This window comes from Euwallacea fornicatus, chromosome 15 (genome assembly GCF_040115645.1).
Source record: "Euwallacea fornicatus isolate EFF26 chromosome 15, ASM4011564v1, whole genome shotgun sequence".
Taxonomy (NCBI): Eukaryota; Metazoa; Arthropoda; class Insecta; order Coleoptera; family Curculionidae; genus Euwallacea; species Euwallacea fornicatus.
Genome location: NC_089555.1, coordinates 2,713,582 through 2,733,164, shown reverse-complemented (window position 1 = coordinate 2,733,164; position 19,583 = coordinate 2,713,582). Strand labels below are relative to the sequence as shown.

General features: G+C 38.0%; 1 protein-coding gene across 1 annotated transcript; it reads right to left on the bottom strand.

Moving 5' to 3' along the window:
- Positions 1-51: 51 nt before the first annotated feature.
- dy (dusky) lies at positions 52-11,679 on the bottom strand. Its single transcript, XM_066290554.1, has 8 exons — positions 11,424-11,679; positions 4,746-4,823; positions 3,077-3,290; positions 2,574-3,025; positions 2,015-2,192; positions 1,771-1,960; positions 1,480-1,644; positions 52-1,351 (listed from the first exon to the last, which is right to left on the bottom strand). The coding sequence occupies exons 2-8, from the start codon at positions 4,788-4,790 to the stop codon at positions 859-861; spliced, it is 1,737 nt and encodes a 578-aa protein (XP_066146651.1). The 5' UTR covers positions 4,791-4,823; positions 11,424-11,679; the 3' UTR covers positions 52-858.
- Between the last annotated feature and the right edge of the window lie 7,904 nt (positions 11,680-19,583).

Here is a 19,583-nt window from a genome sequence, read left to right as displayed (position 1 = left end):
ATCTAAGTTATTTTAATATAACGTGTATATAACATGGGAAAAATGAGACGACTTTGGTGTTTTATTTACCTTATTTTATTGTTGTAAACCAAATTTCAAATACACTAAAAACCAAATAGAAAAGAGGCAGTAAAGCTCGTTTAAGTTAGACAGGTACTCGTCAGTAAATCGATAGATATATTTAAATGAAACAGCTTACATCAAGTTGAATAAATACCCACCACCTCTAGAACCAACATTATTTACACAATGTACATACAGGATGCCCCTGTTAAAGAAGAAAATGGCTCAACATCGTTATTTTGCAGAAATCTCAAAACGCAACGTAAAGACATTTTGCTGAGGACACCGTGTATATTCCTACTGAGAATATTAAAGCTACACTCGGCTGTTTTACCGAACACTATTGACAATTTGATTTTAATATGAGGTAACTTAAAAACTAACGTATTATACTCGTAATAGCCTAAGTTCCAGTAAAAATGGAAGTACTTTTTATATGCGTTATCACATAATACCGTTTAAGTTTACTTAGCCTGGTGATACTGCTTTGCTAATGCCGGCCATAAATCAAATGCTGCAGTTAAAGCTGATTTTTAGGAACGTTAGCAAAGCTGCACCGTTAGACTCACCAATACATTTCCTAAATAAAGCCTAGATGCTATTTATTTGCTTAAAACGTTTGTCAGCAATGGACAGTGCAAACGCATAAATCTATATGTTTGCTTGCCCCTAACAACTTGATGTCATATTTGAAGTCACTTAAAATTTCGACTTAATAAAAAGGCAATGTATTATGGCTAATTTTTGGGTCTAAAAATACTTGGTTTGCACCATCCACCAAGGCAACGCACCCAATCACGAATAAAAACAACTTTTCGAGGTAGCCACAGTTTTACCGGCAACTTTTTGGGTGGTGGGAAACCCCACCCATCCCACAATTTTCTTATGTGTAAAAGGCTTCAGTTTGAAGCACAAAAAAGCTGACAGCAAGCACGAAGTCAGCAAAATGGCTAGCAATACGATTAACGTTGCCGCGAATCCTGGAGTTGTCATGCAGATCAAGCCGTTAGTAGGCGCCACCTGCTCGCTGGTACCCGGGAATATCATCGTAGGGGCTGTTGTGGTACCATTCTCGTCCAAAGAGAACGTGAGGTCCCCAGTGCTGACCACCCGGATTATTCGGTTTACCCCAACTTCGTCGGTTTCAGGATCACTTCCCAAAGATCTCCGTGCCCTTCTTTCGTCACGGGGATGACCTGAATGGATGTAGTGGTCGAGAGGTATGGCAGGGGGTGGGCCATATTGACTATCGGGGCCGTGAGACAGGTCAAGCAGGGTGCTTTGATAGCTGAAAAGTAAAAAAAAAATAACTGATACGAACCAAACACCATAGTGTCAACAAAATTTAACATTTTTTTACCAATTGGTAAATACAAAAAACATGAAATAAATAGTAAAATTCCATTTTCAACATACCCATTATGGTTATTCCCATCAGAGCACTGGTCCGGACATTGATACCTGCAAATCTGGATAGTACATTGGAAGTGCACTTCCATTGAATCTGGGAATTTAAATGCTTGGAAATGCGCATACGACAGTACTGAGGCACTAGCTCCGAAGTTCTTGATTTTGGTAAACCTATAATTCAAAATTTAATTCAATACACAAAAAGTTAAGTTGACTGGAACACGCAACATTAATTTTCCTGGCGCAAAGCCATTTTACCGCAAGCTGTTAAAAAAATGTATTTAATTCATAATGTACCTTGACACAAGCTTGGGTCTCGTGACACAGCCCTTTTGATCTACCAGCTGAATAGGCGCCCTTTTACCATCATGAGCCATGCAGTTACGCACCAGCATATCAAATTTATTATCGTCGTCCTTGATTGCCAGAACCATCGTCATGGTTTGGCCGATTTTTACTAAACCTGAGACTTCTGAAGCCCATGGGCCTGCAAGTTGATGAATAAATTCCTGCTGCAGTAACAATTTTGCCGCCAAAATACCTTTCCCAACTTGAATTTGCATCCAACATCCTACATTATCACCTGCGAAGTCAGTCCTTACGACATCTAGCATGTCTACAGGAAACGGTCTGAAAGTAACCGACTTTTCGTATTGGTCATGCCACGTGCATCTAAGCTTTCGAGCCTGGTCCCACACTTCTTGAACTTGAGGATCGTACTGAAGTTAGAATGGGCATACATCAGTAAAATTCTTTCACAGTGGCAACATCGCGTTAAGGATTGCTTGGCAATAGAATGACGTCAGGACAGATTGCAGACTTATATATGGCTGTCATAACTAGTGAGCATCGTAGATGAAAACAATTGACAAGCGCGATGTTGCCATTTATGGTGTTTTGAGATTTTTATTAATAAACTGGTAAAAGTCGAAACAGAAAGAAATTGTAATTTTGAAATTTTGGAACCTTGAATCAATTTACCGCGGAATTCATTTGTCAAGATGATTTCAGGGTTTTTAGCCACTAATTCAAGGCAAAAGATCGAAACTGGTTTCCCTTCGTAGATTGCATTTTGACATAAATTGTAAAATTAACCTTGCCTGGATAACAATGATATTCTCAAAATAAGTCCCACTGCCACTTTCAGCTCCATAACCATACAACCCATTTTCAGTGTTTCCAGAAGTACCACAAGCATGAATTCCAATCTCAAAATGTGTGGAAGTACGTCCTAGTCCTGCTGGTAAATGAACGCAATGGACATTACTATAATGACCTTTGCTGAAGACAATCCCATAGAATGGTTTGTCGAATCCTACGTAAACTTTCATAAGGTTTTTCTCGCATTTCACATCAAGAGAAACGATTTTTGGCATGTCAGGCACTGGAGCTGGCCAAAGGTCAGCCGCCGGAGGCCCGTACTTGTCATACTTATCCATAGCTTGTTTGGGTGGAGGAGGAGGAGGAGGAGGACCATTATACGAGTTCTTATTATCATAGGTGGGTTTGTTTTTGAAGGGCTTGTGGTTGTTGTAGTATTGTCCCCCATTTCCTGCAAAAAAACCCTCATAGTAAATAAACGTCTAGTTCTCAATACTCATACCTCTTGGTGGAGGTGGTGGGGGCAAGTTAATAGGGTTGTTATTTCTAGAAGGACCACTGTAAGCCAGCTTCTTCGGCGGTTGCTCTTTCTGGTCTGCAGATTCCATGGTCAATTGGTCGTTATTAGAATCCTTGTCGATCTTATTTGCATGGTCCTCGTTGTCATCGCTGGCGACCGCCTCCACCACCTCAACTTCCTCAGCTACAGTGCTCAGCTGCAATTGTGATGTGTGATAATTTACACTCGCAAATTACATTAAGCATATGGGCGGCAATTCACCTGAGGCAGGCCCGGACTATAACGGTTTTATGACCAAGAGCTTTGGGCGACAAGTGACCCAAACATACATTTGCTTTGCCCATCATGCCGACACTAGTGATGGGTCTCTAGATCGATCCCGGCATTTAATTACCTTCAGATGAGTGCTGAGGCAAAGTCGAGAGATGTGATGCAGCTCTAGGGGATTTTATGAAATGTTTTGCGCATTCGTCGATCATTTTCGTATTAAGTAGCCCAGTTTTATATAAGCTATTTAATGACGCATTGATTCGCACGTGACTACTTTAATTCACCGGTTTACTGGCCATTACGGCAATAATAAAAGTGGAAAATTTCGTTGTTGCATGCGAACTAAAATGATAAAGAGTAAAAGTTGTCTGATGCTGCACTGTACTTACATATTTGTAATTGTCCTGGAAACTACCAGCTTGAATGAATCTCTTTATTAGATAAATCCTCCAAATCTTCAATAAATTATGCATTTACGGTCATTACTGTAGATCACCGCCTAAATAATGCCATTAACAGATCCATATTAGGAGAGGTTCTATGCAATTAGTACCATCTCTTATGCTGATCTCGGACCATTCGAGTAAACATACAATACCGAGTGTTAAATTGCGTGGCCTAATTAGTGCCGTTTTGTGGAGTTCGGTGTTGGCTTCATTAGGGCAACGAAAAGGTTCTAAAGCAAACATCTAATTTGGAAATAATTTCCAATTAACGCTAGCTTAGCAAAATTCCCCAATTTGCGCAAAATTACATAATGGTCACACTCCGTCTTCAGTGGAGGTCTAATTGAAAATCAGATGAATTATGCAAACCAATGGACCCAATAAGATTTACCGCCAATGTAGGACTGGTAAAGATGTCACATCTAAACCGAAGATTAATTTTTCTGCTTTTTTCGGCGACGAATTCTATTAACCCAGACTAAGTACATGCACTCCATTTCAGGGGCGTAGCAATGACTGAGTGCAACATAGTCAATTTTATTGGAGAATTTGTATCAGATGGTGTCTCAGGAGCTTTACGACGGACTGCAAAATCCTCTAGACCAGGCAACAGTGCGGACGTAGTTGACCAACTGGTTTTTTGGCTCGAACTTGGACTTATTAGTGTAAGCCAGTACCGCCTCTGTCTAATTAAAAACAATTCCACCCAACGGCGAGCATAAAATAGTGTCACAGTACATGACATTTTTTTTTCATCTGAAGTTTTTTTTGTGTCTTCGCCAATGGAATCTTAATTTTTGTGCCACTCACTCTGTCACCGATCAGGGCGTGGTTCCAATCTTATACGGTCAACCATTAGATTAGAATTTCAAATATCCTATTGCGATTTTGCTTAGGCGCTTACCTCAGGTGCTGGAATGTGGTAAGACACTTACCCCTTCGGACAGCAGGCCCAGGATCAAGAGGATGTAGAGTCGCATCTTCTGTCGGTGGGTTCAGCAGGATCACGTCTTCTGCAAAGACAGAGCAAGTTCGCAATTAGTGGGTTATTAAATATAATGTAGACAACTGAGGTATCTAACAAGTGGTAAGCGAGAAGAGAGAGTAAACAAGGCAATAAAAGTGGAATAATGATATGGTTCTGAAGAAAAGAAGTAGGTTTGTCATGTGATGAATCAGCGAAGTTGCTGCTGTCTGGCTGAGCCATATGGGTGCCTGTGGCTTTGCGAAATTATCATGGACTTGTATCGAATAATTAGTAAGCCGCGAGAATCTGAAGAGATTTTTAAGCGAAAAGTTTCTCGAATTAGTTTGAAAAAGGGAAAGTTAAAGGTGGAGGAAGAGGGGGGGGGCTACATAATTTCTAATTTTAGGCTCCGATATCTCGAGAATTCGAGAAGAAATTGGGTGAGAAAAATCTCGAGTTAATCGCCTCGCTATACGCCTACACTGGACTGGTTGCTCTATGTCCTTTAGTTCCCGAGATATAGGATCATTTTAAGAAAATTAAGGCGCTGCAGTAGCCATTATATTGAGGGTAAGGAAGTCATATTAAAAACTAAAATTCAAAAATTATCTATGATGGTTCAGTGGCTGTGAACAACTGTTCGTGAGAAAATGACTACACGATAATAACAACATCTTTTTCCGAATTTTTTCATACTCAGATATTACTAAACGATTAAGACATCCACTGATATATTATGCACTAGTGAAAATTTAATGGTGTAAGGTACAGAATTTGCAGGCAAGAAAAAATCATAATTTCCCTTCCAGTTTTTCAATATGATTTCATTGTTAGAGGGTTCGAGGTGTGCTACTGTATTATGCAAGCTCTTTGTTTTTATTTTAAGCTAAGAAAATTTGTAAAGAGGAATGTTAGTTTGATGACATGCTCTGTACAAATCTTTCAGTGAAAAAAATATTTTCACTATAAAAGAATATGTCATGTCAATTACCAATGTGGCACCAATAAAGCTTCCCAAAAGAGTTCTTCTAATTAAACGATTGATGGTTATTTCTCCAGGCACGGCCACCATTAATAACTCTCATTAACTATCTTCTTGTGAAACATTCACAACCGCAAATTCCACTTCATTAAATCCTAATTAATTTAAATGAACCATAAATAGGTAATATGGACCGCACTATTTGTCTTTTCTTAGTACATTTGTTAAATAATAATCGTTATATGCTTTCCCATTGGTAGTTGGTATACAGGTTTGTGTAACGATTGGACGGATATAAAAGTGTGTAACACAGACATAGTGCGACTCGTTTAAAAGGCATTTCGCTGAATCAATTGATAGAGAAGAACAGGATTTTTGTAGTCAATGGTACTTCAACATACTTAAAAGAAGTATAGTGACACTGATAAGACCTGATCTTAACTGGAGGTACCGTTAACGATAGAAAAAACATACCGTAACGCGCGTACTCACGGCAGACAAATTAGGAAAATCGTATAAATTTTCTTGTGGAAAAAAATTGTGAACGGGGGCAACTTATTTCCATCTTACTTTGTTGCCAGAATGACGACAGAAAGAGAATTTGATCCTTTAATCAAGGCCCGAATCTGAACAAAACTAAAAATCCGAATGGAGATAAACGCTAGACCTCCTGCAACAAAGGGAAGCACAATACAAAAAACTAAAAAATAAAATAAAAAACGCCAAAAATTCGGGGACTGAAGAGACTCGTCTATGCATTTGGCTATCATGGAAAAACCAACAGCCAAATAAATGAGAAACTTATTGTTTTGGGAAGTGATCCCAAAACGTGTATTCCGCTTTCCTCTGTTAAGGGAAGGATATATTGTACGAATCACCCAACTTTTTATTCACGTTACAGGGTTCACATCAGCATTGATGCCACATTTTTCAAAATTAATATTTTGCAGAAATCTCTTAGGTATTGGTACAACGCTATCAGTACTTTAATTCCGAAATATTAAAATCAGCTTACCTCCCTAACTGAATTCAATGGTAGTAAGGGTCCATTATGTTCCAATTCCCTTTCAAAATAGTTGACAAGGGACCTCCTTACACCGATTGTTTAAAAATTTGAGCATTATAATAACAATAACAACATCGATAATAAGTAAATGGGAGCACTATTTTAGCTCTCAAAAGAACAAAATTTTACTGCAAAAGTTGATGAACAAAGAAAACAAGAATTTAAAACACTAAAAACAACAAAAATTTACGTTTTCAGCATCTTAGCTGTCAGGTGAACTGGAAAACGTCAACGAATTAAGCGGCGAATATGTAACAAAATAGTGTTGTGCTTAGACATTCAAATATTTCATTATCCTTTTTTAGCATATTAACTTTATATGACTTGTCACTTTGCGTCAAGCGACCCTCAATCGTTCAATTTTGTGATGTGAATAAACAGTTACGTCATTTGTACTATATGCATTTGGCTCTCATGGAGACATCAACAGCCAAGTAAATGAGAAACCCATTATTTTAGGGAGTCATTCTGCAACTTGTGTTCGGATTCCCTCTGTCACAGTTCGATCTAAAGAAGGATTACCAGTACAAGGGTACAAAACAGTATAAAATATCCCTTAAGGGAATGATATAGAGAAGATGTGCATCAAAATCGCTAAAAGGCTATAAACAGTGATATGCACGTTCCAGGATTCACCGTTCAAAGCCACATGCTCCTCAATATAACATTCACACTCAGCAATTAGGTGTTTAACCTCCAGCACGGCAATTCTCAATTGTACCACTTGAGTTGAAGCTCTACTGCCAATAGAATCTTAACTAAAGTAATAAAAGTTTCTCATTTACGCGCCTGGCAATGCTTTCAGTGATCTACATCTCTCAGATGCTCTTCTTTATTACCGAGACCTCTTTGAGGCATGAAAGGAATCAGAAGAAAAACGGGCAACGCCGCGGAATTGCGCAAAGCTTCTAACCCAGGCAACCAGTAATACACGCGCTATTAGCGGAATCTAGCTGTATTGCTAGAGTTCTGCACAACCCCAGATCAGGACACTAGTGGGACAACAACCTCAGACTTCACTACAACATTCCTCTCATGATCTTAAATGAATAATTATCTGTCTTATTCAATACACAAATTTACTTCGTGCTATAAGCTCAGCACAGAGAGTCATATACAGAACATAATAAATCTGCGACAAGATACAATTAAATTTTCAAGATTCCCGACACTCATTTACAAATTGCCCGACATTATTCAAAGCTGATTATCTCGACTGCGTGCACAATAGATGATTAACATCAATAAAATGGAGGTTACTCTGTTAAAGAATCTGTGGGGTTTAGGCGTGGGTTGTATGGAGTTTCTTCACCGTAATTGAACTGTTCAATGCTCCATTGACCATAAATTACGCTCAACCCACGGTACGTATTATAGTACTACCGCAGTCGACAAATTGTATTAATGATGAGTAATAAATAAATCTCGATACAACGCTGGAGAATTAAAACGTTTATAAACAACCGAAAATTGTGCTACTTTTAAAGTCATTAAGTTTCGAGATTAACACATTAGCGAATTATTTAGAGGCGCTAATTAAGTGGGGCTTCTCACGCCACAATACGATAAATAATAAGGCCTAATGTAATTTGCTTTTAATGCCAGGTATTAAATCTCGAGCAATTTATGAACATTTTGGATGTATGGGGTGATAATAACGCGTTTGCGTGACCGAGATTTTGGATTGAGCCATTTGGCTAGTGGAGCCTCAACTGAAAAAATCCATCGTTTCCATTCCGCATTTATCTTGGTGAGTCATCGAGCGGTTCCAATCTGATAGAAGGGATTAAAATTGGGTTACGACGCGGCGATCGACTGGTCTCAGCCGTGACCAACTAAGACCGGACTGTCCAGCTGATTCCGCGTTTGATTAACATAATTAGAAAAAAAGATCCAAACCCATCAAGAATGATGATGAGACAGCTTGTGGGAAAATCGATGCTTATTTAGTGGTAATTTGCTCATCGTTCAATGATCAGCCGTTTCACCACTCAACGTTCCTCCTCCTCCGTTCCTCATTTCCTCCACCATTTTCCGCCTCTTTACCCGCTTCTTCGCCCAAACAAGTGGTGCCTGAGATCAACGAGGCATGAAATTGATTCAACAGTTATTTGCCATAATTCCATGGAAGAGCCCGAACTTTCGGTTGAATGGAAATACACACCTTGGAATTGCACACGCCTGAAAACCGCTTAATGGGCCGAATGATTTTAATAACTCGAGAAGATGGTTTTAAATACAACAAAGTAATGACCTGCTGACCGACTGAGTATAGGTATAGCTCAGACGGTTGACCGTCATTCTATAATCATTATGGGGTAATTAGCATCGGAAATACCGGACTTGTGTGACTGGAGAAGTTACCATTGCAGGCAAACTTTAACTTCAAATTGGAACTTTCTCGTTTCACAATAGAAAAATGAGCTTACTGGGTTATGCAAAGACTTCTCTACATAATAAATCTACTAACGATTGTCAAATATAAGCACTTCCACAACCAATAAAATTAATAATTTCTAGTTCGATGGATTTATTGCCGCCATTGGCATATTTAAAGTTTCCGGTTTCCCATCGTGTGGCATATGCACTGAAGCCGATTTGCGCTAATAACAAGTACAAACAAGCATTGGAAAAAACAAAGTTCTCTCACATAGATGAATAATGGATTTATGAATAAAGATAATCAAGAGAAGCCGAACCCAAACTTACTTAAGGCGGAATTATGTCAGTGGGCCACGATGACACTTGCGTAATCTTCTTTCGGAGATTTATTCTTCTTCTTCGTTCAGGTGTTATTAGCACTGAAGAAGACTAATGGGATTTCATGGGCGGGCTTTGTCGAGGTTACCAGTAGAGATACATTATGCACGACTGGAGAAATTGTGTGAAAATCAAGATATTCTTAGACAATTCAGAAGATGTGACTACTGACTTGCATGAAAATTGACCAGATTTAAGAGACATTGGGCATGAAGCCTAGTTTTTCAAGCTCCTGTTAGCTTTATCAGAAAAACGACTTTAGGGAAGTGGAGAAATTGAGTTGATTTATAAAAATTTAGTTGCAGGCAACGTTGCCAGAAGTCTCAAGACCTATAAGGATGATTTCGTCCCCTAATATAAGTGGCTTATACAGGGCATTTGAAGGCTTGTGATTAGCTGATAGAATCTTCAGCACGGTTACAACCACCTTCGACATCATACGCATTTCATTGATGCTCGCCATAGTTTTCACGAAGTCTCGCAAATAAAAATTGAGGGGTGTTAAATCAGGTGGCCGAGAAAGCCGTGGAATAAGTTCCGGGAAACCCAAGATAGTTTGGTGGACACGTGCCTTGGGCAACTGTTCCCTACAATACTTTCGGCCATCACAAGACCGCATATGGCAGGGGAAAAGTGCCCGGGAGACTCTCGCCCTACCCAGTCGGCAAAGAACCAATCAGGGGTCTGGAAAAATCGTGAAAAAAAAATTGCGCATTTTTTGGTTGCGAATTCGCCATAACAGTGGTTGACGTGAGAAATGATCTAGTACTAGGCATGCAGGCAATTCAATTAAACATTTACGAATTATATTAAAAGAATTTTATAATATTTCAAAAGCGATTTTTGGGCACAAAATAATCCAGTATATCTCCACTCAATTTCCTTTTATATGTGAGCAGTGTTAATTGCCACTGTCACTTACGTCACATTGCCTTTCATTCTGTCATTATTGAAATTGACGGTCAAATTCAAAAATCTCCAGACAAATTCAATTTGACTTGTTCGACTTGCTCAAACATTTCTGCGGTATTTTACCAATTGGACAATTACCTAAAGCCAAGAGCTCTCCGTAATCATGTTTGATCAAAATCAGTGGCGTAGCAAGTCTACGGGGTGTATTTTGGTAAAGTGTTACAATGTTCAAACAATATTTCAACCGACTTGGATTTGAACAAACTTGAATGTGTTCGTAGATTCCATGCCAAGAAAACGTTTTCTGTCTTCAAGAATCGTGAATATAACGAGTTATTGTGACGGTTTCAATCCATCAACCAATAGAAAAAATCGATAAAGTCGTGATTTAGAAAGTAAAACCTATATAAGCAATTTTGTTATGTCGTGTTAAAAGCACAGTGTAACGTTACCGATTTCACTAATCTATAACCGAGTTAAATGGCAAAAATCTTAAAACTCAGGAAGAGTCTTTGTGCATGTTTTGTTTCCATTTTATTTTAAACACGACCGCGGCAATAAACCGCTGCAGCGCTGTTTTTCTCTGAATGCGCCCAACGATTCGAGATGTAGCAACGAAAACTTACCATTTAAAAAATCAAGAAAATTGGCACTAAAGTGACGCCGCATCTCAGAAGCTGAAATAAATATCATGACGCGGTTGGTACAGGCTTAAGGAACTCATTAAGACGATGAATTTGCATTAGGTTTTTATACAAATACTCCTGGAATTTCCGAGATATCGGTGCTCACATAGTGAAAAATAACACTGAACGGAAAAGCAGCACAAATTTCGAAATTTTTCACTTTAAAAACCGAAAAAAATAATTGTAAAACACAATACACGATGAAGAAACATTTTAAAAGGTATATAAATAACAACTTACACTCAAAGAAATCGATCTGGTTCCAACTGGGAAAAACACAGTTCCCTCTCAAAAAAAAAAAAACAAAACACACAAAACGACAATATTTCCAAAAAAAAATCGTGCGATGGCGCCAACCGCAACTTTTTCCGCCCGGTAAGTACCCGAAACGTTCGTCCTACTTGAGCAACCACAAGTGGTACCTGCAGACAACCACCGGTAGATGTTAGTTTTCTTCTTGTTTGGTTGATGAGAAACGATTTAAGAATGGAGATCCACCTGCTTTAGGAAAGAAGAAGTCGCGGCGGCACTCGGTCAGCAGGACCGGCCGCAGGGGGTGGGGTACGGTCGCATCGCAGTACTCCTGCTGACCCAGACACGCGCTGGACAAGGTGATGCGACGTGGCCTACTATGTGCGTGTTTACTCGGTACTTCCTTCTATTTTTCAATGCCGGCGATACTGCCGACAGCATCATTATGGCAGACGACGAGGCAGCCGGTTCGGGCATGGTTGCATAGCTCGAAGTGAAATAATCACAGCAGAAGACTTGCCAAAGCACTTTTGTCATAAATTGATTGAGATGATAAAGAGTTCGTCAGATCTGACTGAGGACAGGCGTTTACAGCGCCTGTCGGGGTCGTCATATCAAAACGTCATCAGGCTGCATTTAAAAAGTGCACTGTAAATTTCAAGTATAAAATAGGTTTCTGTCGGATTTTAGATCATTCCTGAAAACTTATATACAGGGTGAGAGCTAATGTGAGCTAAAATTGAAGAGGCTACAAAAAGTCACCCGCCTGCTGGTTAGGACCATAGGTGCTAAGTTAGCGTCAAAATAATTGTAGCAAAAAACTGGCCAAAGGACCTTTAGCATAAATTGACTAGGATAACAAAGAGTTTTTCGTATTTTTATGACGATGAATGGAGTCAGGGTCTCCTCATCATAAACAAAACTTTTGGGGTTAGATATTAAACTTGCCTCAACCCTATACAGGGTGTCCCAAAAGTAATGGTACAAAAAGCAACGACAGATTCTCGCCATCAACGTATTAAGATGCAGCGCAATCGTTGCATTCCGAAAGCTAATATTAATAAATACACGGGGTGTTAAAGTTTAAAGTTTATTTTTGGTTTTATTTCATATCTTCACAATCTTCTGACCTATAGTACCGAAACTTGGTATCCAAAGGTTTTCGAACGTTGCAAACGAGATAGTGTTTTCAGTTTTATTGTAGCTAAATTGAACACTAGTTGAAACTGTTTCGGCTAGTTAAAAGGGCTCTAACTTTTATCCATGCAACTCCAGTGAACCTATTAAAAAATATATTATTCTGTTACATTTTTTATCTAAAATGTTAAACAGAGTTTTTTTGATAGATAAAAAGGTATACTTGTTAATAGCATCAAAACTTGACCGTTTTCGACTTATTTACTAGTTTAATGCATCGTGAATGTACGTATATTCTTGAACAGAGCCGAGAGCTAGCGGAATCACACGAAGTAAGTAGGTGCTTGTTTTGTTTATATGATCACCGTTTTTAAACTGAATACCGATTTGCCAGTGACAGAGTAGTAGATTATCAAAGTTTCTATCAATTTCTTCATTAAAATTAGTTAAAATTGAAATATATCTGTGTTGTACGTATTGTACATTATATAAATATCTCGAAAACGATTAAGTTTTGAAGCTGCTAACAGCTACACCTTTTTATATTATATATTGTATATTGCGAATTCGCTGACAGACAATTAATTTTCCTTTAAAACAATATAGCATTTGCCTATACCTATATGGTTAATTTCCCCAATAAATACCTTTTATGTATCGTTTCTAAACGTCGGGAAATATTTAGGCATTTTTAGCCAAGATGGCCGAGGAACGCCATGACGCACGCGATGACGTCGTGAAATAATGACGAATCGTACCAAACATTTCTGGACCAAGCTGAAAACCGTGACGAAGCTGCAATTTTCATGTTCGCCAAGACAATTGCAGTGGCTCGAAATCCGGTCAGTGGCGTAGATAAATTAAGTTTTGTGACATTGCAGGTAAACAAACGTATCATCCGACATTATTATGCAAAATCTGCTTTCCTTTTTATTATTCCCTTTGGGAATAAGGTCTCACACACAATTAGGCGTGGAATTGCACACTATTCTCAGTTCAAATTGACTGAGAATAACAGTCATTCATACATATAGTTTGTAGTTTAGATCTTTGGATGTGCGTCATTCATGCGAATTGTATACCTCAAATAATTTCAAGGTCAACATAAAATATGACCATGTGAAAAATTTTGTATTTTTTAACTGAAATAAAAAAAAAAGGTGGCATAGCAAAGACAGATAAAGACTAAGAACGAGAAGTGTTCATTTCCGAGCTAAACAAAAAAAAACAAAATTAATATCACGAAAAGTATTTACAGTTATACGAAGAACACTGAAATCATTAACATACATGTATATTGTGACGCCTCTGATAGTGGCAGAATTGGAAAAAATAACCAACTCAAAGGCATACGTTCATATCATAGTCTTTCAACCCGTACACACTCACATTATCAATGTTGATCCATTAGTCAAGTCTGTAGAAGATATGCATATCATATATCTGTTTTTATTATTTTTTGAATTATTCTTATTTATTATTTGAACATTACATTTTCCCCACACACGCTAGACACACGTAAAGATTCAAATTGCAAACCGTATGTAAAATAGTTGACAATGTATACAGGGTGTCTTAATTTCACATCTTATAACTTTAACGGCATATTGAACGTTATACAATGAATCACACCAGTGACGTCACCATAGACAAATGTACGCGATGCTCTGAGGAGATGTTACGAGAAATAAATATATTTTTCCGGCAAAACTGGAACTGTGTTCTGATCGAAATAGAGGAAAATTTGAGAAATTCTTCTAAATATCTTATTTCCATAAAAATTTAATTAATTCCCATAGTTTTAATACTGAAAGTCACCGCGCATTACATAATATTTGCTTATGATAACGTCATTGGTTCAGTTTTTCAAACATTTAGAAGTCAGAAAGGGGTAACTTTCGAGAACTTAGAAATGGCTGTGTTAAGAGCTAAAATAATGTTAGCAAAAGTTGTATATTTTTAGATTTCGAACACGATATTGTCGAGAAAATTGGGGCACTCCATTTGAAATAAGCAAGTTACAGTTTGAAGATAAACAACATCGGTAACCTATTTCGGGAGTTAAGGAATTTTTTTTTTTTCTTTTTTATTAAAACACGTCAAAACGTAGGTTATTAGATTGTCTTGGAGCCCTATAAGACCCATTTTCCATGAATCCTTGCATTTATTAGAATTTTCGAATTTTCCCGAATAACTCAAAAAACTTACATTTTTGACATAAAATCCTTTATGGAAACTGGCCTTAAATTTTAACAATAAATCTGAAAATGGCAAAAATATTAGGAGGTTTTATTTAAAAAACATAACTTGGTACTACCACACTTTTAGGACGGACCCTGTACATTTGAAAATTATTTTAAAATGGGTACCCTTTAATGACTAAAAACTTCGATATGCAATATTTCCTTCTCAAGCTCATATTTACTGAAATATCGCACTTTGACCCATTATTGACCAACCCTGTATACAGTGAATCAAAGCCAAACTCGCTTACCAACCGAAAATACACTTCTTGAATGAACAAGGCATACCAAAAGATTTCGACCAAGATAAAAAGCAATGTTTTCAAAAGTATAAGGATTGTGTTTTACGAAAGAGAACAAAATACTAGAAAATATTTATTTGCCTAAAAGGAACAAACAACAAACTAATAACAACTCAAATTTTGATACAAAAGCAAAACCGGCTCAGATGAAATATTTTTCAAACTTTCAATCTCTGTGTTATCATTTTTCTTTATTTGTTTATATTATTCGTCCAATACAATTTGAGGCATTTTTGTGATAAAATAAATCACAATAGGTTATTAGCGTGGACAAATATTTATTGATGAAAGGAGGTTAATTATTAAGGATTTTCAAGATGAAAAATCTTTAAGGAAAATATCACAAAAATGTTGAGAAGTTGTTCTACTCTTAGAGATGAAGTGTAAAGGTACAGAACAAGGAACGAAATAAAAAATGAATAAAAAAAGGCTTATAGTAAAGCATTTTCCGAAGCTGATGAACGATGTATTGTGGGGAAAAAAAAAACATTTCTAAGTACTCCCTAACTTGTGGAAAGGATTTGGGAACGTTTGAAGAAAACCGTGATGGCAAAAACTATCCGGAACGTCCCACATAGAGCAAAGATTCATAGCAGAAAGGCCGGGACCAAGGCACTTGTTAGTAAGCAGAATCAAAGAAACCGTTTGTAATTTACATGACATAACCGATATAAGCATTTCGAGTTTTGGAAAAATGTTTTATTTACGGACCAAAGCAAATAAAAAGTTGGAATTAGAAATGTCCAGCCAACAATAAATCACGAAAGAATATCCATTGTGGTCTGGAGAAGTCTTTCGGCAGCAGCGTCCGGCAATCTTCGTTTTATAGAAGACAAAATGAATCAAAACACCTATTTAGATCTAATTAAGAAGTATACATCCCGGAAAGTGTTCAGAAGTTAGAATTAAGAAATGGATGGCAATTTTACCAAGACAATAACCCAATGCATATCGCCTGCAAAGTTAGATTGTGGTTATTGTATAATTGTCCTCACGTTGAAAATCCTCCACCGCAGAGTCCCGACATTAATCCCATTAAAAACTTATGGGAATATCTTGACCAAAACGTGCGACAACACAAAATTTCGACTAAAACAGAACCGAAACGTGAACTTGCTGTTGAATGGAACAAAATTGATCGAGAATTCTGCGAAAAGCCGATTAAATCAAAATTGTTAAGATTAAATTCAATTCTAAAAGACAAAATTTTGTATAACAAATGTTGATTTGTCACAAATTTAAGTGAAAATGTGATATTCACGTTGCGAGCGACTTTTGCTTTTGCCACGAAAATTTGAGACTTATTTGTTTTTTTGTTCAAACTTTTTCGGTAAATGAAGGTTTTCTAGTTTTTTGCTCTTTTTCGTAAAAAACAATCCTTATACTCTTAAACAGATTTCTTCTTATTGTAGTCGAAATCGTTTGGTATGCCTTGACCATTAAACAAAAACGTTTTAAATTTATTTTAATTTTTTCATTATTTTACTTTTGGTGAGCGAGTTTGGCTTCGACTCCCTGAGTGTAGGCACTCAGCCATACGTAAAGACTGAAGATTTTCTTAACGGCTTTAATTTCAGCTGAAGAAAATCCCGCGCATTGACTTTCTGCTCCTAAAATCGACTACAGTTTTGATCAAAAGCTGAAGAAAAACGCGACGTTTTCCTCACCTTTTTGGACTGAGCCTAAAAAATGTCTCCCTAATTTCCCTGAGATTCTCTTTCAGCATTTTCTAATCCCCCACTAGAAGAAACTTTCATTAAAATCCACCTCGGATAGTTCCTTTGTAAAGCCATCGGACTGCTCAATTTCCTGCGAGAATTCTCATGAATTACCACAGAAAGTTCGGTAGGATTGTAGATACAAAGCCAACAATACCAGAGCCCCTGCAGAGTTAATCATCCACACCGACTTCCCAGCTAATCAATTTCCGATCGTTTCAAAGTTGCAACCGCATTTAATGCCGATCATTAACCACAAGTGTGGTGATATCTCGCATTATTTACCCGCTTTTGGTGCTAAATGATGCGCAATTCAAGGATGATCTAACTGTAAAAAGAGACCTACTATGTCAAATCGGCTTGACCACACGCCGCTGACCATCACCAAAGGGTCCCCTTTGACGGTTAAATCGGATACATGTTTTAGTGATAACCTTTCACACGCTCTGCTTGCCCTGTATCTTCCGAAATGTTTGGCAAGTAGTCCGACAACATTCTTCGGCAATTTTTGCATTCAAATCAGAACTTTCGGTGGTCTCTTACTCTTCAATATCGAGAGCGAACGAGAAACATCTTTTCACCTGACCCTAGAACGAATAACACAGAGGCGGACCATAGGGGCAGGTGCAAGAGAGAAGGAAATTGTGAAATGATGCTCGACGATTTGGTTTTTTGATGTGGTCTTTGAGGTGTCCTGGAAACGCAACTTTCGCATGCCACGCGCGCGTTGGGATATTGGAAACCACAATAAGTGTGAGCTCGGTCGAATTAGGACAAACTTGTGCGTTTTCCTGCCGAACAAGTCTATGTGCAAAAATCGAGAAACTTTGATATTAAGTGAATTTGCTTTTATTTTAGTCCTATCTCGTGTTTTTATAATTAAATAGAGTAAATCGCACTCCCCCACTGGCCCTCTCTGATCTCTCTTTGTCCTCTATAAGACACTGGCAAGAGATTTTTAACGCGACGTTTCGGATTCTCGGAACCATCATCGACATATATTTTTTTGTCCGTCGATAAAGCACTTTTGGGCACATTTACGTTGCTGACACTCTGGAAGTGCATAGGTACCGAAGTAAGCTAATCGAAGCGATTAATTTGATGAATTTTTGTACTCAATAGCTCTGCGAATCTCGCAAAACGTCCCGTTTAAAATTCGCCGATAATGCGGCCTTTAATCGGTGGCAATTTTCGGCCCAAAGAGATGATTTATAATGGGCCCAAAATCGGTCGTAATTCGCTGCAATTACTCTATAGAAAGTCAGATAAAACTCCTGATAAAACGCCTCGAACCCTCAAGACTTTCCTTCAGCCCACGCCACTGGAATCTGGTCAATTCTTGTAAACTGTAATTAATTATTATGGTTAAGGCAAATTTATAATCGCTTTATCTCTAAAAGTACCATTCTTCTCGCCGAATATCGGGCTGTAAAATACGAATTATGCCGGACCCGATAATGAATCAAACAAACATCTGTAATCTATATATTTATAGAAGAAATTTTACCGTTACCACATAATTAACGTTAAAAAAAAGGCGGTCATCAGACGTATTTAAGGCATTGAGTTTTAATTTTTGATTGACTGAAACTCGTATCTCAACCATCTTTCTCTCATTCTCGTTCGCGGTGAACGATTTCCAAGAGGATTTGTGTTACGGTTATGTTTTCTCGTTACGTAAATGATACGTTACACGAAAGCCTCAAACTTCAACCGGAATTCGCCTCAAGTATTAGATTTCTACAGTGCATTAATCGGTGTCACTTTTCCATCGTATTGTTCCTACACACACGAATTGCAGTAAAAACAATGTGTTTGCCGACACGTACCTAAGAAGGTCAATTATTTAGTTTCAACTTGTTAGTATTCTATAGCGAAACCACCGGTCAGTAGGATCGGTTGAAAAAATTTGGAAAACGACCCGTCTCATTCTACTTACAACGGATAATGTTGTTACAAAGCGACGGTCGGCAAGTCGCAGCTCATTTGCTAATTGAAACTAATTAGTGACATGTGCAAAATGTGCCTTATTCAGTTTGTTTAAATTTCATGCAAACAGAACGGATTTGGGGGCTGGGAAGTGGTACAGGGGACAATCCGAAAATGCACGGATTAGATTAGATCTTCTACGCCGGGCTTCCTTACTTAGAAACTACACATTCAATTTCGATCTTTAGATTTCCTAATAAATACCCCATTGGATCCTCATTAGGGAGCCGACAAGGGCGGCGTGGAGTGCGAAACATATCTTGGAATATTATCTTCTACCTTTGTCGTCCTGAATCGTCAAAAATCCATTCATATCATGCGGACTGAATTTCAGGAATTCATGAGAAATGAAACAAAGCAGGTGAACGCTCAGTATTGAAACCGTGCCAGAGGCCCAGAGCCACCTCTCTTGCTTCATCTCGTCCCTTCCTATTCTCCTCTCAGATAGTCGAGCATTCCCAGCCCCAAACCGCTCTTTTATGGGTACTTCCTATGCCACCACCTATAATTTATCTCAACAAAATAACCAAATTTATGTACAATGCAAATTAAACAACTTCTGGATTCTCGTTACAATAACAAATTCCAAAAATCGTGACGAGCAGAGTAACGATTTATGCCGGTAATCTAGTTTCAGGTCGATTCATCGGCAAATATTAGAACACCATCAAGGGCAAAAAGCCACTTCTCTTGTTTCACCTTGCCCTTTTCAATTCTTCTCCCATGTCGTCGAGCATTACCAGTTTCAGACTCATCTTC

Excerpts from the sequence above, each read along its gene's own strand:
- dy (XM_066290554.1), bottom strand. The coding sequence starts at position 4,790 with ATGCGACTCTACATCCTCTTGATCCTGGGCCTGCTGTCCGAAGGG. Across the intron at positions 3,291-4,745 it reads TGGGCCTGCTGTCCGAAGGG|CTGAGCACTGTAGCTGAGGA; the intron begins GTAAGTGTCTTA and ends TCACAATTGCAG. Across the intron at positions 2,193-2,573 it reads AGAATATCATTGTTATCCAG|TACGATCCTCAAGTTCAAGA; the intron begins GCAAGGTTAATT and ends TTCTAACTTCAG.